Genomic DNA, 26,865 nt, shown 5'->3' on the forward strand with positions numbered 1-26,865 from the left:
TCCAGGTGGCTCCTTTGCTGCCGTCCCTTTCCACGTGAGGTCAAAGAAGGGCAAAATAGCTCAAAATGCCTGCTGACTTTGGCCAGGTTGAGGGAATTTGTGATGAATTCGTGTCTGCGGGAGTGAGGTTTGAAGGGAAAGTTGGACTGAACTGTGGCCAACGTGGGGAAGCCAAAATCTGGAGGCAGATAGGGTCGTGTCCGTGTCTGGTTTCCACACATCTTCTGGTTCTTGAATTCTGTCATAAAGTTAGGGCAGCTTCCTAGAAGTGAGTGCAAAGCAGCTTCAGGCTACACACCTGCCTCTGAGTTCTTCTTGCTGTCCTTTGCCTTTTACTGTCATTTTTTTTTTCCCAGAAATGAGGGGAGGGGCATGATTTCTGTCTCTCCATCACAGCAGCCGGGGGCAGGCTGCTGACAGCCTGGTCTTACAAGGAGCTGTCCTGAGGTGGTGCCACACAAAGGGCTGCTCAACACACAAAAGAAACCACCTTGAAGCCAGGGGAGCGTGTGTATTCCCTCTAATTCTTTTCACCAACAGTAATTTTAGGCATACCCAGAGCAGCAGGAGATGGCTTTGATTGCTTTAAGATCCTTTAGAGACAGAAGAGAGGCTTCTCATGCAGACGTCCCTCTTCGTACGAGCCTGCTGGTGCAAAACTTTACAGATCAGATAAAAGCTGTATCGAGTGGGTGCCTGCTTGTGAACACGGACAAAATTGCAAACTCACCTGATGGCAAGGAAGGGTTTCCAGTCCCCCACTTCTACTCAGCACCACCAGGGCAATGCCACCACCCTCCCCGTTTTGCCCAGCTCTTGCTCTCCATAAAACAAGCCTGCAGTCAAATAAGAGTTTAGATTTATTTATTATTTTTTTTTACTTTTAGCCAGATGGATTCGCTGATCTAGCTGCAAGGTATTTAGGTCACTAGCAAGCAACAAACAAAAGGAGATTCCCGCTCCTCCCATTTCTTTGGTAGGATACTGGGTCTTTTAAATGCCCGGGACTTCCCTTCAGTGACTTCTTTTGTTGCTGGCAGATTGTGTTTCAATCCCAGCTCCCCTCTCCCACACCCCTACAGCCAGCACCACCCAGCAGCCCTCCTTGGTCAATCTGTCACGTCTGCCACCGTGTCAGAGCGCTTTGTCACAATAACCCCAGCGGTCACGCTGAGCCTTTGAAGTTAAGGTACACAAACATTTTGGTGCCTTTTCCTTAAGGGAGCTGCTGTTTCGGCCTGTCGTCCTCATCTCTGACGTGACACCGTCAGGATTGATAGATCCATCCATTTTAAATGATCCGTTCAATTCATCCCCTCTGGTCACTTCAGGACGCTGTATCCGTGTGCACTTCGCTTTTGAAAACCAGTAAAGCATGCTCTAGAGGGGGCTGATGTGAAATGTCTTTGTTTCAGCTCTCAAGAGCTCAGGCAAACATTTGAGTTTCAAGTCACGTGGCTCCCCATCCCCTTAAATCAGAGCCCCCACTTCAGATGAGTCCCCAGCTTCAAAGCAAAACTTAGACACCCCCTGCTTTTATGTCCAAACTTGGCATTTCACGTGGTTTTGACAAAAGAAGGAAGAATAAAAATAAACTGAGAAGAAAAAGCCTGCTGGAACTCATTGCAGCTGAGCCTTCACCCCAGCGATTAGATGGCAGGAGATAAGACGGCGATGAAGCAAGCTCGAACTCCATGCTCCTCACAGCACCGTGCACCAGTCGGATCTGGACCTGCTGCACAGCCCCGCTGGTGAAGCCTATTTATGCGATTTTAAAATGAGACCAAATCAGCTCACATGCCTTTTGCTCCTTTTGCAAGGAAGCGAGGTCCCAGCCTTCCCCGCGGTCTCGCTCCACGTTGAACTCCTGCCAGCTCGCCCCGTTCCCAGCGGCTCACTCCCTGCTGATTTCTGTCTGCGTCTCCGTGCAAAGTGCAACGAAAGCTCTGAAAACATCCCCGGCCCTCTGAGTGAACATGCCAGCGTGCAGAACTCCTGTCAGCTCTCCTTTCTGCACGTGACAAATGCAGCAGGACTTTAAGCCGTGCCTTTGCTCTGCTGGCTGCACCAAGTCGATCAAACGCTTGCCCTAAAAGCCCTGAAAAGTTTCCTTTTGTGGAAATTCCCAGCAGCACGTTCCTCCGAGTGCAGGGCTCTCTGGCTGAAAATAGGCAGAAAATAGGTCTGGGCTTTCAGAAAAGCTCAAACACCTGCAGCCAGACCCCATCGCTGCAAGCAGGAGGGATAAATTCGTCCCCGATGTCCATCCTCTCCTGCATCTCACTGATGGTTTTTCCCTCACCCCGTGACCCCGCCAGAACAGCACTGGGGATCCGTTTGGCCCCGTGCTTTGCAGTGACTCATGAATGAGCTCGTCTCCTCTGCCTAAATGAGACTTGGCAGCTCTGCACTAAGTGCTTCACGTTGTGCTTCTGCCTAGAGGGACTGCAGGGCCCGAGGGAGGGCTAATGGGCTGTAATCTTGCTTTCCACCATTGTGCTGCCCTACAAAGTCTAGCCCAGGCCTTGCTCTAGCTGCTGCTCGGTGGCCTGTATGAAATGAGCTGCGGCTCTGATTCCTGCTGCTGCCGAGTGGCTTTCCAAGTGCAAGGCCACCCAACAGTGATCTGGAGTAATCAGACAGGGACAGAGCAGCATGGAAAGTCCACCCCGTTCCCATCAGGAGATGCCCCATCCCCTCTGGTTCGTACAGGGCACCGTACAAGGCCAACGGGAGCCTGGTGTGCATTAAAAGGAGCGTGGCCAGCAGGTTGAGGGAGGTGATCCTCCCCCTCTACTCTGCCCTGGTCTGGCCTCACCTGGAGTAATGTGTCCAGATCTGGGCTCCCTGGCACAAAAAAGACAGGGAGCTCCTGGAAAGAGTCCAGCGGAGGGCCACAAAGATGATACGGGGCCTGGAGCATCTTCCCCGTGAGGAAAGGCTGAGAGACCTGGGTCTGTTCAGCCTGGAGAAGAGAAGACTAAGAGGGGATCTCCTCAATGTGTACAAATACCTGAGGTGTGGGAGACAGAGGGATTTGGCCAACCTCTTTTCAGTGCTCTGTGGGGACAGGACAAGGGGCAATGGCCACAAAATGGAGCCCAGGCAGTTCGGCACCAACACACGAAAGAAATTCTTCACGGGGAGGGTGATGGAGCACTGGGACAGGCTGCCCAGGGAGGTTGTGGGGTCTCCTTCTCTGGAGATATTCAAGGCCCGTCTGGACGCCTACCTGGGCAGCCTGCTGTAGGGAACCTGCTTTGGCAGGGGGGTTGGGCCCGATGGTATCTGAAGGTCCCTTCCAACCCTACAATTCTGTGATTCTGTTAGCACAACTGCAGTCAGATCCAACACCTTCCCCACCAGCAGATCCGCATTGCTCCCTCCATGGAGGAACCTCGCTCCTCCCTGCTGATCCCCCGTGTGCTCTCTTTTGGTTTGCTTTTCCCCCGTGCGGGCTGCAGGGGTGCCAGGCTTTGGCCTTACCCTACAATTTCATTTCCCCACTGCGCTCTTACAGCCGCTGCTGGCTTGCCGTGCTGGCCAGGACCACAGCACCCAGCCGCCCTGCCTTCACTCAGTGTTTTCCTCAGTGCCTAGTCAAACAGGTAGGGCCAGAGCGTGCTCCAATTTGTAGTCTGGATGAGTGAAAATAAACTACAGGGCTTCCCACCGTAACTGCCCTACAAGTACAGGAAAACCACGGCCTCACGGAGTGGGAGGACGGGACCTGTCTGTGCAGACGTGGGGTTTGTAGCCTGTCCTAGACAGCCACTGCAAAGAATCAGTCTGTTGAGTTAGGTTTGACCAGTATGGGTATTCCTGGGGTATAACCCTATATAACTGTAGGGTTATACAGCATTTATACATCTGTGGGTGATAAGTCACCAGGGTGGCAGCAGCTTTGTTGCCTCCAAAGGTCTGGCACTGCAACAAAACAGCAGTTCACGCTCAGGCTCCTTATCGAAACTCAAGCTGGAGGAAATCTTGTTAGATAAAGGCAGTGGCCTTCCTCTTCACCTAAACCTAACCTTCCTGAGCTGCTTGAAGAACATTTTTCACAAACCTTGTGGCATCTTATTTCTGACCAGAAACCTCAGATCCAGAAGCAAAAATAATGTTATCTTTCTCTCTGGGCTGAGCCTGGGGAGGAGTTGCTGGAAATGAGAGGTTTTTGTCTGGCTGTAGCATTAGTTTAGGATGCTCAGTCCTGGTTGTCTGATCTGCTCCGAGATCTTGGCAGGTAGCTCTGCCTTTCTCTCAAATGAGTGACTGCACACCCCTTGTTCTTAGGGCTGTTGTGGAAATAAGCTTGTGAGGCATTCGGGTACCTGTGAGCGGTAATGGCAGAGCCTATAAATACCCAGGAATATTACATTATAATGGTACTTCTGTGGGTGCTCTCAGTATGAGGCTCTCCCTGTGCTGTCTTCATTTGCAGTCTTAAATTAATCTTAGAAATACAGCGTGCAACAGGGAGACATTTTCCTTCCCTCATTATCTCCTTGATGTGCAAACAGAGGCAGAGGATGGCTGGCATCTTAACCTTAAGTGCCCTACCCAAAGCCCCACAGCAAATCAGTAACAGAGCCACGAGTGAAGCTCAACGTGGTGAGCATTCAGCCTTTGGTCCATCCTTAGTTCTTGTTAGAATGATCTTTACTTTCTGAGGATGTGAAAGAGTGCTGAAAATCCCATCACGGCCAGCTTTCCCTGTGCTCCCATCCTGTGTTAGCTCCAGTGGGAATGGGTCATGTCCTGATATGTGGGTGTCCATCTGCTCCTGATTTGTTGGTGCTGTAACACATCACATACAACCAGAGATGAGAATCTCTTCTGGCTTTGCAGAGGTGAATGGTGATCCTACGGAGAGGCTCTGGTGATCTCTGGTGGTCACTGAGTCTTCACCACCCTCCCAAACAAAAGTTTCCGTGCAGCCTTGGCACGGCGTGCCCACAGCTTGCTAGGTTCTGGGAAATGGAGATCCCAGGTCGGTGGCCAGGGAAGCCAAAGCTAATTGGAGCTCAGCAGCTCGAGGCTTGCAAGATTTGGGCAGCGGGCTGAACTCCAAGCTCTCTCCCAGGAGGTTCGGTGATTCAGAAGCCAGTTTCCAGATGGGAGATGGAACGGCAGTCATCTCTGCATGCAACGCACAGCATGTTACGGACATCGAGCTTCCTCCTGACTCATTTTCCTCCTCGTTATCGTGGTTTGTTAGCCGAGGTGAATTCAGCAACCAGCACATAAAACAGAGCTCAGAACATAAGCCAGTCCTTAATTCAGAAGAGGCAGGAGGGATTTTTTTCATGTGGACAGATGATTCCACAATGGCTTAGTGAAAATTTCCTCACATTTCTCTCTGAAGCGCTTGCAGATGACCTCAGTCGGAAATGGGATGCAGGACTAGAGAGCTCTGGGGGTTGTTCTGATGTAGCAGCTGCTATTTTAGGGTGATCCAAAGGCTGTACTGGTTAGAAAAAGGGCTGGAAAATTCTTATGGCCACCCAAGTCACCATCACATGCAGAGTTCGTCCTCGCAGTACTTCTAGGGCTGTCACTGAAGGGCCATCCCCATCAGCTGTGATCGATGTGCTTCATCCTCCTGTCTATGTTCAGCACTCCCAAGATGCTGCCAGCGACACAAAGCAGAGATAGATGCAAATAGATACGAAGCAGAAAGAGATGGCAATCCACTGACCGTGGGGTTTGGATGGCAGAGGCAAGGCAGCCGCTAGGAGTGGGTGAGCCTGCACCCAGCCTCTGCGCTTGGTGCCACCAAGATGAAGTCTTTTTTCTCCTGAGATGGGTTTTCTTTCCCCTGGAGGCGCCTAAATTGTTGACTGGTGGTGTACAGTGGGTGACTCCTTGTCCTAGCACGGCCAGTTCCCGAGCTGGGGCTGGCTGTTTTCTTACTGGAGTAATGTTATCCCTCTGGAAAAGTCCCCCAGGTAGGTGCGTTGCATGCTGCTCGTTAGTCTGGACCAGAACCAGAACATGTTTTCCTGCCAATGTTTTCTTCCAGCTCCTCATGACAGCCCGTTTAAGCCACATCCTCACGTTGTGCTGGTCCAGAGCTCATAGCGGATTTGGAAAGACCCCTCCTGGCTTCCTTCAGTTGCTAGAGGTGGTCTTTAGCCTTCAGGCTTTGCAGTTGATTACGTTAGCATTTCTGGAGGTTTCTTATTGTGTGTTCTAGCACAGTGAGTCCATAAACAGTTTCTTTAAGAGGGTAAAATGTCCGTGGCAAAGCAGAGAAAGTCACAAACAACAGCAAGCCATGCCAGAATTGCACCCACTTAAGAATGTGAAAAGTGCAGCAGTGGACGCAGTGCCAGATTGCTTCTATTCTAGTAAAATAATCCGAGTTTGCCGTGGAGGCCCGTTTCCTGCCACAGGGAAATGACTCCTTGCTTCTGTGAGCTTTAAAGACGTGCTAGGTAATTGCTAACTCTCGTGTCCCTGTCCAGTCCAAGATCCATGCTGCAAGGAGCCTGAGTGAGATTGCGATTGACCTGACGGAAACTGGAACGCTCAAGACCTCAAAGCTGGCCAACATGGGGAGTAAAGGCAAAATCATCAGCGGCAGCAGCGGGAGCCTTCTGTCATCAGGTAGGTCCTTCATCCTGTAACGAGAGAACGCGGTGGGAAGGGCCATGGCTATAATGTCATGGGGAGCTGCCAGAAGCTGCACTGCAGGAATGAAAGCCACTTCCCTTCAGCCTTTCTGCCTGTCCAGGTGTCAGTTTGTCTCTCGGCGCGTTGCCCCCCGACCAGCACAGGCCACAGCCTCCCCCCTGTCTCGTTACAGCTGCTCCTTTCCTCTTTGGCCCCAGGATGCCATCTCCAGCCTCTCGCTTCCTCCCTGTCACCTGGTCTCTCTTCACAGTCCCTGCTGTGCTCACCCAGCTCATCCCAGGCTGGTTGCTGCCCTAGGCAGACGTGTCTGTGATGCAGTCCCCAAAGAGCAGTGGGGAAGCAGTCAGCCAGTGCAGCTGACAGGGGAAACTGAGGCCATGAAAGAAACTCAAGAGGAATGGAGAAGGGACAGAGCTAGAGCATCAGGAGAGAAGGAACAGGGAAGGGGAGTCTGGAACTTGTCTATTTCTTTGAGACTTTTCTGTCAGTCTGAACAAATGCTAAAACACTCCAGGAGCAAAAGTAAGGACTGGTAATTTGCAGAGAGCTCAGAGCTGCTCCGTGGTGAGCTCTTCAGGAGGGCAAAGTTGCAGGTATCAGTCTAATTAGTAGTTCCAGTCAATTCAATGCCCTCTGCTAAGTGTTACATCGAGTTATCGGAACTGACTGCAATGAGATCTGTAGCAGCAGAGGATAACCTCCTCGTGCTTGCCAAGGACAAGGTCTGTGTAAGAATGCACGTGCTTTAAAACTGAACCCACAGATCAGCTCTGCATCACCGTACCCTCCGTGGCTCTTAAAATCCACCCTCTCCTACCTGGAAAATATCCAGTAAGGGGTTAAAAAACGTGCAGTGCTTCCTGAGCTCAGCCTGCTGTGCGATTCCTTGCCCTGCCTGCAGACAGAGCTGCCTTTCTGCTCCTTAGGTCCCCCCGACACGGCACACAACCCCCCGCCTGTACCTCCCATGGCTCCGGGAGCGATGCGGTAGCCGAGCAGCTCCTGGCCCGGCGGCGGGTTGTTGGAGCTCTGCGTTTGGCATTTTTTCCAGCTCTCCTGCAGGAAAGTAAATAACGCTAAGTACCCCGAGGAAGTTCGAAAGGTCTTTCCAAGATCTCGGCCTCCTGGGCACCATTCCCAAGTTTGTGAAAGCTGCTCGGTAGTAATCCTGTTTCCATGTTCACACACTAACTTGTAGCCTCCCTACAAAGCACGTGGCGGCCTGCTTTCTGCTCTCACACTGGCAGAGAGCAGCAGCCAGGTGAAAGCCAGCAGCAAGCCCAGAAAAGCTCTTGTAGGGCCAACACCTGTGTGGACAGAAGTCCCAAACGGCCACCTGCACGTGCTTTTATTTCTGTATTTATTTCTGCTCCCTGCTCAAACCCATTCTGGCTGGGAACGGGGTCTGTGGACTCAGCAGGATTGCAGTAGTGACCAGACCCATGCAGAGGTCACTGAGCAGAGGAGTCATTTCTTCTGGCCTGCGTAGGTGGATGACCCTACACCGATGCCTACTGAGGACTTTGTGAACCTCTGTTTGGGTTGAGGTGCTGCCAGCAGGCCGGGAGAGCATGGCTCCCTCTGCGTTCCTGCATTCAGAGCTGCCTTTTAGCTCCTACCAGCTCTGGGGGCAGGACTTTCCCAAAAATGTTAAGGACCACCGCAGCGCCTGCAGCTCTCTGTGCCTTCTGGAGCTAGAAGCATGCTTCTGGGGGTAGGGAAATGCAGAGAGGAGACATTTGTAGGGCAGATACCAGGGAATAGGAGACCGTGGATGTCTTCTGTATGGTCACCCAGGAGCTCCTTCCCTCGAGCCTGGCTGGCAGAGGTGAGCCAGCCCCGTCCCCGTGGGTGGGAAGGGGCACTCAGTGCTTCCCCCAGTGGGCACCATCACAGCTCCATCCCAGCACTGGTGTTTCCTCCCATTGTGCCCACATTACCGGCGCCCAGCCACAACAATGAGGGGTTATCACGGCACAGCCCGTGTGCCAGAGAGAAGAACTGCAAATGATGAAGTGGCCGCAGTGGATTTCCAGGCTATAAATACCCCGAGTGACTTGAAATCACAAGGGCAGAGCTGAATCTGTCGCTCCTGCCCCCACTTCCCTGCTGTTCCCTGTCCTTTTCTCCCGGAGCCGTTTCCTCCCTTCGTCTTGCTCCTCCTCAGCGTCGCTGCCACGCACCGAAGCTGCCGTGCCTCCCCTGGGTTTGCAGCAAGACTGCAAGGAAATCATGGGTGTTGCTTACAGCCGGCACGTTTGCTGGCCACAATCCCACTGTGCAGGGCTTTGCAGCCACTGCCCCACGTCACTTACAGTCTCAGGACACAGCAGAGGGGAAGCGGAGCCTGCTCCTGGAGCAGTGACTTCGTGTGGGCACAGCGATTCGGGACCAAAGCCCGAGCTCCTCCACATTTTCCAGGCCCTCAATCTCAACCAGTGTCCACTGCAGCTGTAAGTTGGATCCCTGATGCCCCCAAGCTCCTTTCTTACAAGCTCACCTTTTCATTTCCGTCCTCATTTCAAGGCTTAAGAGGCTGCCCAAAACAGAGGGCTGCCGGGATGTATCTTTAGGATCTTCTGGACCTTTTCTGGGTGTACGGGGCAAGATTTGCCTCCAAATAAAAGCTCTGCGGGCATGAACCACGATCAAACCCAGCAGATAATCATCGGGGTGAAATCAGATGAGGTCTCAGGCGGATTTATTTTCTTCAGAGCAGTCTGTGCCGTAAGAGCTTTGCAGTGATCCTAGCCAGCAAGGAGTCCTGTTATTGTTGACCTGAACCCCAAACCGAGCTGCCCGCAGGATGTCTGAGCGCATCCTGTGCGGAGCAGGGCCAGCCGGGCTCCCCACGCGCCACGGAGGAGGATTTCCTATTTGTCTGGCAGAGCCCGGAGCCAGCGGCCAGCTGAGGCTGCTACGTGCTGACATCCTGGGGCCGTGAGTCAGCCCCGGCTCTGTCACGGAACAAAAACGGGGAAACTCCACTCCCTGCTCCAGGGACAGCCTTCTGCGGGGACCTGGATGCAGTGCCAGCACACTGGAGCCAACAGCAGGATGTAGAGTGAAGGGTTTGTCATACCTAGAGGTGTTTTTACTGGAGCAGGAGACACAAAGTAAGAAAGAGAAGAGCTGGATGCTCCTCCTTCGCTGCTGCTCGGCCACCTTGTTGCATCTTGTCTCCTCTCGCAGGTACCAGCACCAAGCCTCAGCAATTTCTGCTCTTCAGCATCCCGTCTGTCCTCCCCGTTCATCATTCTCACTTACAAATAATTACAAATGACACATAATTTTCTTCCACCGGGCTGCAGGAGGTGGAGAAAATGGGGACAAACAGTGAGCCACCGGCAGGGCTCTGCTCCACAAACCTGTGGCTCGTGTTGCTGGGCTCCTTCCCTTCGACAACCTTTACAGCAAAGCTTGTCTTGGAGCAGGCACTTCTTAACCAGGAACCCTTGTAGACCTGGCCAAGCACAGGACATCGCCTTGGTGAGATTTGTAAGTGTATGGACTCGTTTCGTGACCCCATTGATGTCACCAAGACATCACCAGCATCGGAGGGGTCTGAAACCAGCCCCGTGGCACTGGTGGAGGAGCTCAGCTGTGAGCTGTGAGTTGAGCAGGGAGGACCACGTTCTCCCCGCTTCACAGCTCCTGTTCTCCTGAACGTTGGTGGAAGAAGCCGCCCAGAAGGGCCAAGAGGGTATCAGAAGATGCATAGCTCATCCACAAAGAAATAGGGAATTGTGTGGGTGCTCGGGACACCAAGACCTGTGTGCTGAGGCAGGAAGAGCACGTACAATTTCCTTGGCTTTGGATTGAGAGGGACCAGTGCGCCCTACCTGGTGTGCTTGCACAGCTCTTTCTCTTTTAGGGACATCAAATGGTCCTGCAGAAGCATGTGGAAATGCAGGATTTGATAAATCTTTACACAGCCAGTGGAAATGAGGCTGAATAATAATATTCACAGAAAAGTTTCTCTGGATTTCTCTGGATTACTCCATTAGGAGCTAGCCCTAACGGTGGCAGCTAAAATACCTGAGCAAGCCTCCCAATCAACCCTTTCTGTTGCAGCAGGAGCTCCTCACATCAGGGCTCATCCTTCACAACGGGTTTTTCTCAGCCCATGTTCCCCTTTGGGAGGTGCAGGGCAGCTGTGATTCAGTGAGCATCGGATTTAATAGGGCTGATTTAAGGTAGTGACTGCTCGCTTGGCTTGGTTTGTGCTGGTCTCCAATCATGTCTTCGGTTGTTTTTTTGTGGTCTTCTGATTTGTTCTGACATTTTGGGGTCAGTTAGCATGGGATTTAGAAGTGGGTCTGTGGTCACAGCCTTGCTCGAGGCTGGATTAATACATTTTTATAAATAAAGAGCTTCTAATGGAAGCTGCAGGCACCCCAGCAGTAGAAAGCCCTGTTCTCTACGATTTTCACAAGCCTCTCACTCTGGTGTGATTCTCTTGACTGATCAAGTTTGCTTTTCACCTGTCAGAGCAAACAGAGAATCCGACCCATAAAAATCTAGCAATACACCCCAAAACAGGTCAGCTGTCTTGAGCAGAAACCCTGGCCCAAGCCTTCTCTTCAGGAATCCTGAAGAACGAAGTCCTGCAGTTTGCCCGAGACATCACCCAAGTCAGGTACAGTCGAGCTCACAAAGTTCATCATGGGCATGATCTTTGAGTGTGCCTTAAACCTGCACTGCTCTAGAAGACTTTGTGATACGAAGAATTAACCTGAAATAGGTTAATTTGAAGTGCCTCGTTAGTGCCAAGAAGGAGAGGTCGACTGGTTTCAGCAGCAACCCCACCGCTTAACTCAGGACATGGCAGTGCTCTTCCACATCTCCCCCAGGTCCTTTCCTTTCAGGCAGCAGAGGCAAAAATGGCAAAATGTTCACTTAGTGAACGTCTGGGGAGGGGTTCGACTGTTCCCATGTTTTTAAACGTCTCAGCATCTTCGTAGCTGCTGTGGCAACCAGAAAATGTGAACAGCTTTTAAAAGTAAATCAGAGGCCGGCGTGGAGGTGGGGAGCAGGGAGAGGAAGGAAAGAGGAAGAGTGGTTGAAAGGAAAGAGTAGATCATTAAAGTTGTCCTGAAAGAAAAAAATAAATAAATGAAAAAGGTCGAAACATCTGCTGGAATCACGAGCAGCTGTTTTTTTTTTGCCAGGGCTCAGCAGATTGCTGGCAATTAGGTAAAGGAATGGAGCGGATCAGCTCTCGCTAGGAGCTGCGCACCAGGGTTACCATGAAGAAGCACTAAATGCTGGGGAGGGCTTCCCCTGCCAGGGTAAATACACGGCTCCTCCAGGAGATCCTGCGACGTTCCTGCGGTGCAGCTGTGTTCGCAGGGTTTGGTTTTATCGCTCTGTGAGTGCCAAACAAGCCCAAATGAAACGGGGGTGACTGCGGCAATGAGCAGGCACGTTTCTGTGAGTTTGTCCTTCTTTGCTTGGTGATCTCCAACCTGGCTGACGTTTGGAGAGCCTTCTTCCACCTCCCCCCGCTCCAGGACAGACCAAGAAATGGGGTAACAAAGGCGGGCAGCATTTTGCAGAATAAGTTCCAGCTGTTTTCCTGCATGAAAGCTGCAGAAAATGGTGGTGGAAGAGACCAGTGAGAGCCTTTGCTCCCCCTGGGGCAACGCAGAGCTGGTTCGTGGCACTGGCTGCCTTCCTCCTCTGTTGGTTTAGAGCAGTAGCAATGAAAGATGAAGCTGGAAGCACATCTTTCACCCTGGTTTGCTGCCAAAGCAAAGGATTGTTTCTAGTTTCCTTCCAGCACTCTGAAACGGCAGCAGCATGTTCAACCAGCTTGTGCTGAGCATCTTCACCCTACGCTGTGAGACCAAGCTGCAAGGACCTCTACAAGTCCCCCCTGACTCCCACCCTACAAGTACACCCAAACCTCGATGTAGCATCCTTTTGTATCTGACTCCTGCAGAAAATAAACCCCTGCTTTTTCTGTGCCATTGCTCCAGAAAGGCAGGGGACAGCCCCAAAGTCACCGGGTGCTGGCACTGAGGACCCACTGAGCACCAGGAGGAAGCCCCTTGAAGCGTTATTGAGTCAAAGGCTTCTCTGCAGGCACAGATCCCACCCCAAGAAGTTCCTGCAGGGCTCTCAGATGGGCATCCAGCTGTCTAAACATTGGTGTCCTGTGCATTGTAGGTGGGTTAGAGTGTCCCACGGGCAATCCCAATGGGTCTCAAGGGGTCTTGTGTCATGTCTGCCAAGGCGAGGGTTCAGAAATTTGTGCAACCAAAATTTCCTCATTGAGATGCAGGAACTTGGATGGCAATCGAGGCATCGCCACCACCCCAAAAACAAAAAGGAATCAGGAATCCCATTAATAAGTTCCCCTGAAGAACTGAAGTTACAAATGCTGTCGTGACATCTGAGCAGCAGTCTTGACTTCATTCTGGAGCCGTACCAGGACTTTCTTTGCTGGAAGTCGCTGGGTAATTGCCACTTGAAAAGTCAAGCCATCGGGACCCCCCGTCTAAATATCTTGACCTACCTCTTCACGAGAGGCAGCTGCTCTCCTGGAAGCACCAGCAGGTTGTTGCTGTTTTGGTTTTGTTTCACAGCTTAGCGTGCATCTTACAGGAAATTGGCTATAGAATTTCATCCCATTACTTTTTTTTTTTTTTATGAAGCAGACACTTCCAGCGGATTGAATTCAGCGTTTGCTGCTGGGATAATTGCAGCCCTTAAAGAAGCAGCCTGCATTGTCAGATGGCTTCTCCTAGGCTCACTTTCCCCATAACTCATCTCCAGGGCTTTGTAAAATGTGCTGTTACTGGGAGCTTCCATGGGAACGGCATGTCTTTTTTTTCTTTTAGGATCTCTACATGAATGATTTTGTTGTTTTTATTTTTCTGCGTGCTGATTACAAACATCCTTGTGTGCCCCGCTGTCCGGTCTCTGTGAACTTAAGCACTAAGAGTCTGTCCTAAACAAACACGGCTCGGTAACACCTGCTTCGTGTCCCAGCCCGATTTCTTTCTGGAAGGAGCGCATCCAAGGCTTTGGTAAAATTACAGGCGCTCCAGATGTGTGCGCTGCTGTCAGCTGCCCTAAGTGAAATCATTGTTTATTGACAGGTTCCCAGGAGTCAGACAGCTCTCAGTCCGCCAAGAAAGACATGCTGGCCGCCCTGAAATCCAGGCAGGAGGCTTTGGAAGAGACGCTGCGCCAGCGCTTGGAAGAGCTGAAGAAGCTGTGTCTCCGAGAAGCGGTAGGCAACGTGTGTTTTATAGCTCCCTGCACTTCGCTCCTTGCATGCATTTTGTTTGGAGGTGCTGCGGGGGCAGAAGCAGCAATTCCTCTTCCAAAATCCGTGGTCCAAAAGCTTCAGCAAGGTCCAGCTGTTTCAAATCCAGATTGCAGTGTCACGGGGCATTGCCCTCCAAGGGGAACCCCAGGGCTACCCAGTTGGCTTGGGGTTGTGGGGTGCTGAGCAGCCCCGGCTGCTGCTTGAAGATGTGTTTCAGATGCATTCAGACAGGCTTCTTGCTGGCTTTGGTGAGAATATGCTACCTAAATGTCAGAAGAAGGCTGTTCTGTGCACTCCTAATCACTCCTCAAATACTTTTGATTACATTTTCAAAAAAAAATACCTGCCCTTGCACTCTCTTCATGGAGCAGGCTGGACTTTCTGTGCTTTTCTTCTCCCAGCATACTCGGTTATACAGCACTTAAGGTCTTTTCTGCTCCGTGTAGTTCCCTTCTCCATGTAGATCCTTCAGGTAAGCCCTAGCACTTCTGGAGAGGAAAGGCAGATCCTAGAAAAAGGGACCACTGTGGTCACCCTGGGGATGGAATTCATCCCCATAACCATCCCACTTACCTGCCTCTTCGTTCTGGGAGTACACAGGGGACTGGTTTTCAATTTGGGGATATCAAAATCCTGCTGCAGTTGCGTGTAGGGACTCAATTCAGCAGCAGCATACACTAGGGTCATTCAGCAGCCCTCCTGTGTTCACCAGGCCTGCAAATCTGAACTCAACAACAAACGGTGATGTCGAACACAACAGGAAGCTGGCTGCAGACAGCGGCACCGAGATCTCTGAGCTGCTGATTAATATTTGATGTGTACCTTGCCTCAGACAAAAATGGGGGAAATAGGTCACTGATTCAGCTCTCGTACTTCAATTTGTTGGTAGTTTTAGTGCCACCAACACCTCACAACAAAGAAATTCAGCAGGAATCTTTGCAGCTCCAAATTCCTCTCCTTTACTCACCGCGAGCAATCCTTTCAGCCAACTCATGCTGATGATCCAGGTCAGGAGGAGGAGATGCAGTCTCATAAACCCCTCGAGCACAGAGCTAAGATCACCCGCAGGAAGCAGTGAGATGTTTTGGGGGCTGCAGGACGAGGTCTGGAGCAATTTCCCACCCCAAGGTAATGCTGCCTGGGGCTAATGCCATGCAGCACCGTGCACGGAGGGGAAGATTTGAACAGGAGCTCACAGCCCCGTGCCTTTTAACCCGAGCCCCATCCACGCTGAGCAACTCAACCACATCCCAGGCCAGATGGGCTGGCCAGAGCCCATCTGTCAGCACCTGAAGAGCTGTTGGAAATGTTTCTGCTTTCCGTGGATGAGCCCAGAGGGGCAGCTGATGGGCACTTGGGACCTGACCCAGTCTTGCAGCCCTCATCCATCAGCAGCCTGCAGCTGGGAGGGTTCCTGCCCGCGGTCCTATGGCATGGGAATGGCCAAAACAGAGGGGGAAAGAGAACGAGGGGATGAAAAAAGGGTTAAAAGTGGGGGCATAATCAAATAAGCATGGCCAGAGCCATTCCTAGCAGTGGCATCAGGTTACTCCAGGCCATCAGCACTCCGGTTACTTATTAATTTGGATTACATTTCAGGCCTGTGCCTGTGAATACTTTGCAGCTTATGGAGGCAGCCTGGTAGCCTGCATTCATTTTGTTCTGCCCCAGTCCTGAGCTTTTTACGGGAGATGTTAACCCTTTCCCTGCTGCCCTGCTTGGTATTACCTTCGGGGTTACAAAGAAAATAATCCTTGCTTCCCTCAGCAAGGGAGACACGAAGCTGTGTCTCCACGCAGTGCCTCGAGCCCCGTCACACCGGAGGGAACAGGACGCAGAAGAAAAGCTGAAATAACCCCACGGGGCTGGGCAGACAACCCCAAAGGGGACACACGAGGAAAGAAAAACCCCATTAAGGAGTGGGGGGGAGGCCGGGGTGGGCAGGGGCCTGAGCTCGGCGCTCACACTAAGGTCAGCCACTGCTCTGTGGGACTGGGATGATTTCAGTTGCTCTGCCAGCTGGATCCTCTCAAGGCTGATGCCAAAGAACACAAAGGCCTTTTGTGTCCTTCATGGGGAGACTGGGGAGGACAAGGAGCCGGGCTGTTCTCCTCACGAGGCTCCTGCCTTTTTTTTTTTGTAGGCATTTGAATGCCTTTAATTCCGATGTGTGTGGCTGTATTGTGCAGCCCAGGAAAAAAAAGTATAAATTTTTTTAAAAAGCAGATTTAACATCAGTATTGGTGCTCGCTGCTTCCACGGATATTCCTCAGCAGGCTTTGCTTTGGGTTTTGAGCAAACCTTTGCAAACGACCCCAGCAGGCTGACAAAGCATCGCCTCATACCCCTCCAAAGCTGCCCCTGCCATCACCTGGCACCACTTCCAGCGCCTCTTTTCCCCGCGTTCCTCCCGAGCACATCACGAAGCAGGTTGGGAATGGCTTTCCTCTGCAGGTCGTAACCTGCACAGCTGGTGCCAGCGGGGCTTTCTGGTGCAGCAGGCGCGCATCCTGCTCTCAGGTGTGCTCTCCCCCCTTCCAGCAGCAGTCCAGCACCGAGCACCTCTTTATTTTTCTTTCCTGCGAGCCCTGCAGCGGAGATGAAAGCCTGCGTGCTGTGATCTGCTCAGCCTCGGGCCCCGACGCCCTAGGGATGGGCACCACCTACGAACCTGCACTGGGCAGGCCACAAAATCCGTATTCATGCATGGGTTAAAGAAAAACACCTCCCCACCCTCAGCATCAGGTCCCGGACCGCAGGGTTGGGTGCTCTGCTGGGTGTTTATCAGCCGGCTGGGCTGGATCTGTCATTCTACAGCCAGGGTTGAAGGGCTGTGGGGTGTTTTGCAGGGACAGGGCTCTGCTGCAGCATCTCCCGGGTGGCTAACAGCGTTTTCTGCTTGCAGGAGCTGACGGGAAAGCTGCCACGAGAATACCCCCTGGATCCCGGGGAGGAGCCACCTATTGTAAGGAGAAGAATAGGAACTGCCTTCAAGCTGGACGAGCAGAAAATCCTGCCGAAGGGAGAGGTGAGGCTTGGTCCTGCCCTTCCAGAACACTCGGGGTCTCTGCGACACCCGCTGTGCATCACGGAGGAGCCAAAATGTTGTGGTTGTAAACGACCACAGTTGGTCACGGTGCCTTTTTTTAGTTCCCATCAGAAAAAATGAAGCAGAGAGAGGGTTGGTTGCCTTTAGGCCAGGCTCAAAATAAAGCTCAAACCCTCCGGGCTCGGCCCTGGCTGTGCCAGAGGTACCAGGAACAGCCAGGGTGATCAACCAGGAGCACATCAGGAGCCCCTTAAGCCCTCCGAGCCCTGCTGCTGCCCCGTGGCGTTGTCACAAAAATGCAACTTGCTGTCTGATCCCAGTTCAGCTCTCCCCTAACAGAGGGGAAAAGCATCGCAGTTCCCCATCGCAGCCCCGCAGCAGCAGAAGGAAAGCATTTTGCTCCCCGCTCCTCAAACAAAAGAGCCTTCGTCCCTACCTATGGGGAGCTGGAACGATGTTTTGCTAAGTTTGCCAGGGAGTGTTTGTTCTTTTCCCTCGCTCCCACAATGTGCTGGGTCAGTGCCCTGAACCGTGGCTGTGAAAACAGGCCCGCAGCAGCTGGGAGGCGGGACCGGATTCACAGAAAAGCCATTGTCTGCGGAGAGGCATTTGTCTCAAGACACTTGTGTGTACTCCAGTTTTGAGTTTCCTTTTTATTTTTGTAAGAGGAGAGGCTGAAGCTGGTGTGACCGCGTGGGTTAAGGCTCGGCTCAGGCAGGGAATTAACTGTTTGGCGTTTTGTTGGCGTTTTCCTCCGGCTGAAAAAAAAAAAAATAAACAGCTGGAGCTCCTTAGTTTGGTTCTCAATGGAGCCTGGGAGAGGAATTCCTCCCAAGTCAAATATTCATGAACGAGCACATTTAATTAAGCTTTTCAAAGGGAGGCACAGCGTAGCCGAGTTACTCCTAAAAGCCCTGCAGTCTGTTGGCTGCTCTGCTATAACCCGATCCCCAGCTTCCCCACATCTCTCCTGCTACGAGGCAGCTTTTGGGGCCGCTGGGTGAGGAATCGCCTCACTCCTCTGCGAGGCTTGGGTTGAGCAGCAGGAACAGCACGAAGGTAAAGCAGCTCCTCCCCGCTGCAGGCACCCTGCCTTTTGGCAGCAGCAATCCAAACACGCTGACTCAGCTTCCCTCCGTCCCCTTTTTCATCTGTCACACTTTAGGACTGCGTTGAAAAGCCTGAATTTCTGTTCTCGAAGAATAATGTTGGGCTGTGTTTATTTGGCTGCCGGTTTGAGAACGTTTAGAGAGAGGCCAGTGTTGATTTTCGTGGGCTTTTCAGCAAGTGCAAACACTGGAAACTCCATTTAAAACCAGGGTGAAATTCTTCCCCGGTTCCATAAATCCAGGACTGAAATTACCAGCTGTGACACGGACCTGAAGCAAGGCACTTCCATCCGAAGGTAGATGATAGCCCTCATCTCCTAAGGCCTTATTTATAGGGGCTTTGCTGGATGAAAAGAGACAATTATGGCTGGGAAGAAAATTAAGACCTTTTTTTCTCAGATATTCTGAGTGATTTAGCAGTGAATCAGTGAAGGGCTGAAATGACAGCTCACGCCAAACTCCCAATGACTTCAGTGAGAGCTTTGTCAGAGCGTGGACTGCAGAGGAGGCTTCTACTGCAGTTCTTGGTGATCACCTCTACCAGGTCCACAATTCCCAGCCCCAGGAAGGCAGCGAACCAGGCTGCAGGCCTTCAAACCCCCTTCCTCAAATTCACTTTTAATAAGCTCAGCGTTGGTAGAGCTTCAAAGGGCTCCATTAAAAAGATGGGGGTGGGCTCAGTCTTTCCAGAACGCTCATTGTAGTTTCAAGGCAACGCTGGCTCACCCTGACAGCAAGGAGCTTTTTGCAAGCCAGGAGCCTCGAATACAAACTTGAGGGAATGATTTCCACCTGATTCATTCCCACAGCATCCGTCCTTGCAGCGTGTGCTACTGCTAACAGAAAGGGTTTGGATTTGCGTAACGAGGATCTCCACAAACACGTGTCTGAACACCCACAGCTCGCTAGAAGAACTTGGCTTTTTTTTTTTTGCCCAGTTTTGTGATGTATCCTGTTCCCCTTTCGAGCAGACCAACGCCAAAAGCTCCGTGGAGCTGGGCAAGGCAGCCAAATTCAGCACAGATAGCGAGTGCCTCTGAAGATCACAGCTTGGGGTCCCGGTGCAGGCCAAGCCAAAGCAGCTTCGGCATTTATTGACCCAGATCCTTGGGCTTTGGAGCGTGACTACAGAGCAGTAGGTAGCTTCCAGGGGACACCTGTTTGCATTTAGGACTGTATCAACCAGCATTGGATATACAAACCCTTTTTGGCACGCAGGCAGCCTGCTGTTAGACGCTGATTGCTCCGAAATCCCCTTCCTGGCTCGTAACTGGAGGAGGCAATTTTCTGGGGCAATCAGTTACGGCAGCCCGTAATTAGCTCAGCTCCTGCCCTCCCCAGAATTTAGCAGCCGTGCACCAGGGAGGAATTAGCCCATCTTCACCTTCTTCTTTAACCCAGACGGGTCGGTGAGTGCCAAGCCTGTCGAGAAGGTTAAAATCGTAGCTTAGCAGCTATGCAGAGCTCTGCTATCAAACGAGGCTTCAATATGGAGCTAGGAAAGGGAGAAGGAGCGAGCAGGAGGCAGAAACTCCCAGAAGGTGGGTGGGTACACTTAGGGAGGCCCTGAGATGAGACGAGCAGCACGATAGTGGATGATTTCCCTGGCCGTGTTCAGGGGGAGCTTCCCAAGAGCCAGGTCAGGTGGGTTTTTTGGTGGCAGCCCCAAAATCTGCTTCCATTTTCCCAGGAGGCAGAGCTGGAGCGCCTGGAGAGGGAGTTTGCCATTCAGTCCCAGATCACGGAGGCCGCCCGGCGCCTGGCGAGCGACCCCAACGTCAGCAAAAAGCTGAAGAAGCAGAGGAAGACGTCCTACCTGAACGCGCTGAAGAAGCTGCAGGAGATCGAGAACGCCATCAACGAGTATCGCATCAAGTCGGGCAAGAAGCCGACCCAGAGAGCCTCCTTGATCATAGACGGTAAGTCACAGCACCCGCAGCACCACCAAAGGCTCCATCTCCTGTTTGGGGCACGAATTTCCCTTCCCTCCTCTTCCCCCCCATGTTCTGGAGGGCTCCAGGGGTGCTGGCAGTCAGGTTGTCCTTGCCCATAGCTTCGTGCTGTCAGATGTTTGGGTTTCCAGATGCCCAGAGATGAAACCTGCGTTGGAGATGTGCTGGTTCACGGCACAAGAGGCAGTGTCACGCTGTGGATTACACACACGTCCCCAAAGCAGACCGTGACGCCTTTGTTCACCTATAAACTCGCTCTGTTAACGTCTCCTCCAGAGCGGTGCTGAACAAGTGTAATTAACGGGAGCAGATTGGGGTGAGCTCTCTAACTGAAAGGCATCTGTAAAATCAGAGTGGGAGCAGGGGCATCGCTGTGCTCAAATACTTTCTTCTTTTTCTTTTTCTTTTTTGTTTTACAATATAATTCTCAGGGCACTTCATGGTTTACTGGGTTGTTGATGGGTTTTTCATGAGATCCATTAACTTGCTGCTGTCGGTCTTTCTCCCTTGCTGATTTTGCCCTTTCCCTTTGACTTGCGGAGTTGGTTTTTTTTTGTTTTTTTTTTTTTTTTTCCTGTGCCTTTGTAGCGGGAACTGAGATTAGAGCTGCTGTATTTGTGACTTGGGTACCAAGCTGCACCGCAGCCTGGGATAACAGACAGGATGCGGATGGGGGAGGCAGCCCAAAGATGTGTGCCAAGGACACCAGAGCTTCTCCATCTGCTGCTACGGAGGATGCTCAGGAAGCGTTTCCCCCAGATCACACAAAACTGGTGCCTAGCGTGGGCCTTCAGTTTGATCATTGTAGAAAGGCCAAGATGAAACCCAGAGTCTTAAAGCCGAGCTCTTCAGCAGATAGCAATCTGGCTGATGCCCCGTTGCCATTTCACATCCTCTGGGGGATCTCAGCTCTCTGTTGTGACTCACTCTTAATCCCCGTTAATTGAAAAGAGTTAGCAGCTCCTCGAGCGGCAGCCTGCTGCTGAGAGCCCTGCCCTGCAGCTCTGCCCTCTGAGACGGAGCGTGGGCTGAGCCGGTTATTTCTAGGAAGCTTCTTGCCTTAGGAGGATGTGAGTCAGTGGAAGGTGACGGTGCCATTCACCCTGCGATTCTCACGACCCCCTGACCATCTTTGTTTTCTTCTCCTCAGAAGGAAACATCGCCAGTGAGGACAGCTCCCTCTCGGATGCCCTTGTTCTGGAGGATGGTACGTTGGCTGCTCGAAAGGGCAGGAAGGGAACGGGGAGGGCTGTGTGAATTCCTGATTCGTGCTCCAAACGGAACAACTGATCTGTGTGATGGCCCACCCAAACTTCCCAGTCCCAAAACCACCCCACCCTGCCCCGTAAAGCACCGCTGGAACCGAGCGTGCCGCACAACCACCACCTCTTCCCCTTCTTCTCTCCACAGAGGACTCCCAGGTCACCAGCACCATCTCCCCTCTCCAGTCCCCGCACAAAGGCCTGCCGCCCCGGCCGCCCTTGCACAACAGGCCGCCCCCTCCGCAGTCGCTGGAGGGCCTGCGCCAGATGCATTACCACCGCAACGACTACGACAAGTCCCCCATCAAGCCCAAGATGTGGAGCGAGTCGTCCCTGGACGAACCCTACGAGAAGGTGAAGAAACGCTCCTCCCACGGCCATGCCAGGTGAGCCGGCTGCCTCCCGGCCCCGCCACGCAGGCGTCTCCTTTTGGAGAGGTCCTCACAAAAGCCGTCCCTCGGCAAAAGGAGAATTCGGGGCTTTTTGGTTAACATGACATAAAAAGTAGGCTGCAGTCACGAGTGCTGCCTGGTATCTCGCAGTAATGAGGAAGGAAGGACAGGGGATTGTCTCAGGGCTGTGGGATGTGACTCAGAGCAGCAGCTGACCCCGCTCCTGCTCACCCCAGGAGATCGCAGGCACGTGCCTGAGACCCCAGGTGAGGCAGGGAGCCTTTTCCCCAAATTCCACCCCAGGAACTGAAGCCGGGTGCTTGCCTTGCAGCAGCCACAAGCGGTTCCCCAGCACCGGGAGCTGTGCTGAGGCAGGAGGGAGCAGCTCCCTGCAGAACAGCCCCATCCGGAGCCTTCCCCACTGGAACTCCCAGTCCAGCATGCCCTCGACGCCGGACCTACGGGTGCGCAGCCCGCACTACGTCCACTCCACGCGGTAAGTCCTCCCAGCACCGCAACGCTGCCACCTTGCTTGCCCCGAAATAATCCTTCCCCGAGGATATCCAGTAATTCCCAGTTCAGGAAAGGACACAACCAGTCCTTTTCACACCAGAGGCTCACGTAGCGCTGCCAGCAGGAAATCTGCTGAGCTGAGATCCTGAAATCCCTTCAGATCAACGTGATCCTGCCCCTCATCCCCCCCCCTCACAGTAATGGAGCTTTTCTTCTTATGGGATGTTTCATCCCAGTTGCTGCCCTACAAACCCCACACAGCCCAACTTCCAGAAGGGACGCGATGCTGCTGCTAAACTGCAGTGAATTCCTTCACGGATCCAGCTGGAGATAACACATTGCTTCCTTTCCCATCGGAAATGTTGGGTTGTGTTAATTCTCTCTCACAGTGGCATGTAAAATGTTTGCACGGGTGTGATCTCCCGGGGAAAGAGGCTGTACAAAGCAATCCCAAGGTCTGCACACTCGAGGTTCCAGGTGGCAGTGGTGTAAGCCAAGGGTTGACAGAAAAAGGCTTAAAATCTCAGCGTAAGGGAGGTGATTTGATATGCGTGGCCCAATTTGCCTGCTTTTTAACAGGAACTGTTCAACTTCGTTGTTTCTTGCTCCCGTGGCAAACCCCACAAACGCTCAGAGAAGCAGAGCTGAGCCAAAGCTGCGTGCTGCAAGCTGTCCTGCCCTGAGGGGTGCTGCTAACTGAGGCCCTGGGTTGTGTTCATTACGAGCTTTTGGCTGAAAGCACCTGTCAAGAGCACAATGTTTGTTAAGACCAGAGCTGAGCTGCGTGAGAAACCAGCCTGGCACGGGGCTTGAGAAGGGGCCTGGAGCAGGTGGGGGCTGTCTGGGTGCTCAGAACAACCCAGCCTTGGCCGCCTGTCGTTTTTTTTGGGGGGTGTGACTTGTCTGAGCGCGGCGTTGCTGCTCCTGCAGCGGGTGGCTGCAGCTCTCTGAGCGGCTGGGATGAATGGAGACCACCCAGGCCTGGCCACAGATCCAAGCCCTGGAAATTTGCGATTCGGGACGGGTGCCTGGATGGCTGTCACCCTCTGACAGCCCTACCCAGCAAAAACCCAGCTGCTTCCCAGAGCTGGCGTTCTCCAAGGCCACAACTGCTGCGTTTTGGGGCTAAATACAGCCAGTTTGTCTGTCTGCCTGCCACTAATGGGAGAAACACCCGGGGGATTCACACACCAGGATGGGGCTGGTTCACCCCCACAAAGCTTGAGGTCCCCACGGCCTCAGATGGGAGCAGCCACCGAGGAATTGGGTTTGGGAAGGGTTTGTGTCCCATGTGGTGCTGCAGAGTGAATGCCACCACCAGGGAGACTGGGCAGGAGCAGGAGCTGGACCTCACTGCCCCAAGCCCACAGCAGGGAAGCAGTTGTCCTGCCGCCCCTGAAAAGGTCCAAATTTTCGGTGTTGCCTTGCTAGCGAGGCCGGATTGGTGCGTGGAAGGGGAGAGGGAGCGTTTTGTCCTCGTGCCTTACCAGCTTGCCTGTCTCCCTGGTGCCCGCAGGTCAGTAGACATCAGCCCGACCAGGCTGCACAGCCTCGCCCAGCACTTTAGACACCGGAGCTCCAGTTTGGAGTCGCAAGGCAAGCTCCTCGGCTCAGAAAACGAGACGGGGAGCCCCGATTTCTACACCCCAAGGACTCGTAGCAGTAACGGCTCCGACCCCATGGACGACTGCTCGTCCTGCACCAGCCACTCCAGCTCCGAGCACTACTACCCCGCTCAGATGAACCCCAACTACTCCACCCTGGCCGAGGACTCCCCGTCGAAAGCCAGAGAGCGCCAGAGGCAGAGGCACAAATCGGCGGGCAACCTGGTCTCCTCCAACTCGGGGAGCATGCCCAACCTGGCTGCCAGGAACGGCACGGGGCACCACCGGGTCTACCTGCACAGCCAGAGCCAACCCTCTTCCCAGTACAGGATCAAGGAGTACCCCCTGTACATCGAGGGCAGCTCCACCCCCGTGGTGGTGCGCAGCCTGGAGAACGACCAGGAGGGCCACTACAGCGTGAAAGCACAATTCAAAACCTCCAACTCCTACACGGCGGGGGGGATGTTTAAGGAGAACTGGCACGGGGACGAAGCGGACTCCGTGCGGCTCACCCCGTCCCGCTCCCAGATCATAAGGACTCCGTCCCTGGGCAGGGAGGGCCACGAGAAGGGCTCGGGTAGGACTGCCGTGTCGGACGAGCTGCGGCTCTGGTACCAGCGCTCCACGGCCTCCCACAAGGAGCACAGCCGCCTCTCGCACACCAGCTCCACGTCCTCGGACAGCAGCTCCCAGTACAGCACGTCTTCGCAAAGCACCTTTGTGGCGCACAGCAGGGTCACGAGAATGCCTCAGATGTGTAAAGCGACGTCAGGTGAGAGCCCAGGGAGGGGGCGGCGTGAAAAACGAGGCGTGGGGAAGGTGAAAAGTTACAGGGGGAGCCTCCCAGGGCCCTCTGCCTGCCCCGAAAATGTTTGCCCGGTGGCATCGCTGGGCTCTGCTGGTGTTTGGCTTTCCCGTGGGACTCCAGTAGCTGCGCTGAGAGCGTTGTGAAATTCAGAGTGCTCCAGTTTGGGCAGGAATTTACCTCCCTGTCACACACAGAGCTCTGCTGTAAATATTAACCAGGGAAATGGTCTGAGTCCTGAACCTGCAGACACCACTGGGTGCTATGGAACAGGCCAAGGTTAAATATTTGCTGGCCATCACTCACCAGCAGACAATCCCATCTGGATGGATCAAGGACATGCCAAAAACTTGAACCCAGATGGGAGAGCTGGTTGAGCAGATTCAGTGCCATGCTTGCCCTGTGCCTGGCACCACTGCCCCAGCCTCACCAGCCCCTTGGAGCAGACCAGGAGCTCACCTCGGGGGCTGCTGGATGCGGGGAGGAGATGAAAATTTGTTTAAAAGCGCCCTTTGGCAGCAGCTAAGGAAATGAACAGTGCAGGAGGGGGGGCCAGGTAGAGACACCCATCGTGTAGCTGGTTTAGCTCTAGGTGGGATGTCTGCTGGACCTCATGCTGTCCTTTAAATGAGGATTATACTCATAAAGTTGGAGGGTGAGCACTGCATGGGCTTGAGCAGATTGGCCGGGTGGATTTCCAGCCCGTGACACACACACACAGCAGCTCCGGGCAGAGCTGCTCCTGTCACACTTTGCCAGTTGGGTTCTCCCAGCTGGACGCATTCCTGCGGGGCTGAAGCGCCCTGACCCTCGCCCCCTCACCTCACCCTTTCTTTTTTCTCCGCCCTGTGGTTGTTTTCCAGCTGCCTTACCTCACAGCCAGAGGAGTTCGACGCCATCGAGCGAGCTAGCGGCCACGCCGCCGGGCAGCCCCCACCACATTCTCGCCTGGCAGACCGGGTGAGTGTCCGCGGGGCTGGCTTTGGGACTCATCTCCTTCACTGCAGGAAGCCAAAAATCCCATGAGCTTCGGGAAAAAACCTCCCCAAACACACAGACACACTTTTTCCTACACCCAGTGCTCTCTTTCTGGCCAAAACCTTTGCTCTGAAGGCCTGGCGAGGCGCCTGCCCTATTTGTGCGTGCAGCAGCCACGTTTTCCTGCTAGGTTTTCCCCAGCAACGTGACCAAATGACCATTAAGTTCCTCTTTTTTTCTCAGCTACCACTAACTTCATGCACTGCACCAAAGCATGAGTGAGTCCCTGCATGCGGGCAGCCACTGCTCACATCAGTTTGGGAATTTGGGTCCGTGCAAGGCGAGGAGTTTGAGGAGCAAACAAGAAGCCTGTTGTGAGCTCCCATGGGTATTCTCTAGCAATCTCCTGTAGTTCTGTCCTGTCATGTGAAATACAGCTCATCTCCAGATCCTGTCTAACCCAGCATGTCCCAGATTTTTGCAGCTCAGTTGAATTTACAGAGAAAGCTTCTCTTTGTGAGAAAGTTTCAGGCTAAAATCCTCAAAACACTACAGACCTTGGCACAGGAAAACAGGTCGGATCCCCTGAGTTGTGGCTGGGGACCCGTGGAGTGAACTCCACCAACATTTCACTCTGCAGCCACTGAAAAAACCCTCACCTGTTTAATTTCTTTGGCCACCTGCGGCCAAGTTTGCCCTCTGGTCTTATTCCAGCACTGCCCGTGACTGCACTTTTAAAATGGAGATGAGGCGAGCTGTAACCACGAGCCCTGCAGGCCCTCGTTGAATTTTAAATTCACCCCGCTGACATCCAGCCTCACGTGGGCTCTGCGTTTGCTCCCAGCTTTAGAAGCAGGGAATTTTCCAGGTCCCATTTCACAAAAAGCCAGGGTAAGATCAGCGAAATGGCAGCGACCGTGCCTGCACACCGACATTTCCCCTATTAAGGGTTCGAAGCTAGGCTCAGTCTCCATCTCCATCCCAATCCTAAACCCTTTGAATTTCTCCATGGTAAATACCCAGGAGTAAACCTGGCTGGCAGCCAGCTGAGAAGCCTGTTCAGAAAACCCCAACTTTTCCCATTTTCCCATTCAGGAGCCCTCCTGCTCCCCATCTCTCCCAGCAAAACACCAAAATCTTAGCTGGTGAACATGAAGTCACCAGGATTTATAGCTCAGGCCCTGCCCCAACAACCAGTGCAGAAGGAACTGGAGGCAAATTGGTGCTTGCTTCACGCCGGAGCATGAAGCAACTCCCCAGCCGCATGGATAAATATGGCAGGAGCA

The 26,865-nt window shown here is 53.0% G+C and overlaps 1 protein-coding gene across 2 annotated transcripts in view; it reads left to right on the forward strand.

Moving 5' to 3' along the window:
- Positions 1–26,865, forward strand: part of FRMD4A (FERM domain containing 4A) — a 356,582-nt gene that overhangs the window by 322,691 nt on the left and 7,026 nt on the right. For both annotated transcript variants that reach the window (XM_082754671.1, XM_082754670.1), the window contains 9 exons: positions 6,468–6,609; positions 13,743–13,876; positions 16,821–16,943; positions 19,764–19,992; positions 21,176–21,232; positions 21,436–21,673; positions 22,011–22,175; positions 23,709–24,568; positions 25,465–25,561. In XM_082754671.1, the coding sequence (XP_082610797.1) occupies positions 6,468–6,609; positions 13,743–13,876; positions 16,821–16,943; positions 19,764–19,992; positions 21,176–21,232; positions 21,436–21,673; positions 22,011–22,175; positions 23,709–24,568; positions 25,465–25,561 (2,045 nt within the window). The remainder of the gene's footprint in view (positions 1–6,467; positions 6,610–13,742; positions 13,877–16,820; positions 16,944–19,763; positions 19,993–21,175; positions 21,233–21,435; positions 21,674–22,010; positions 22,176–23,708; positions 24,569–25,464; positions 25,562–26,865) is intronic.

The sequence above is a fragment of the Aythya marila genome, assembly GCF_965140915.1.
Source record: "Aythya marila genome assembly, chromosome: 1".
Taxonomy (NCBI): domain Eukaryota; kingdom Metazoa; phylum Chordata; class Aves; order Anseriformes; family Anatidae; genus Aythya; species Aythya marila.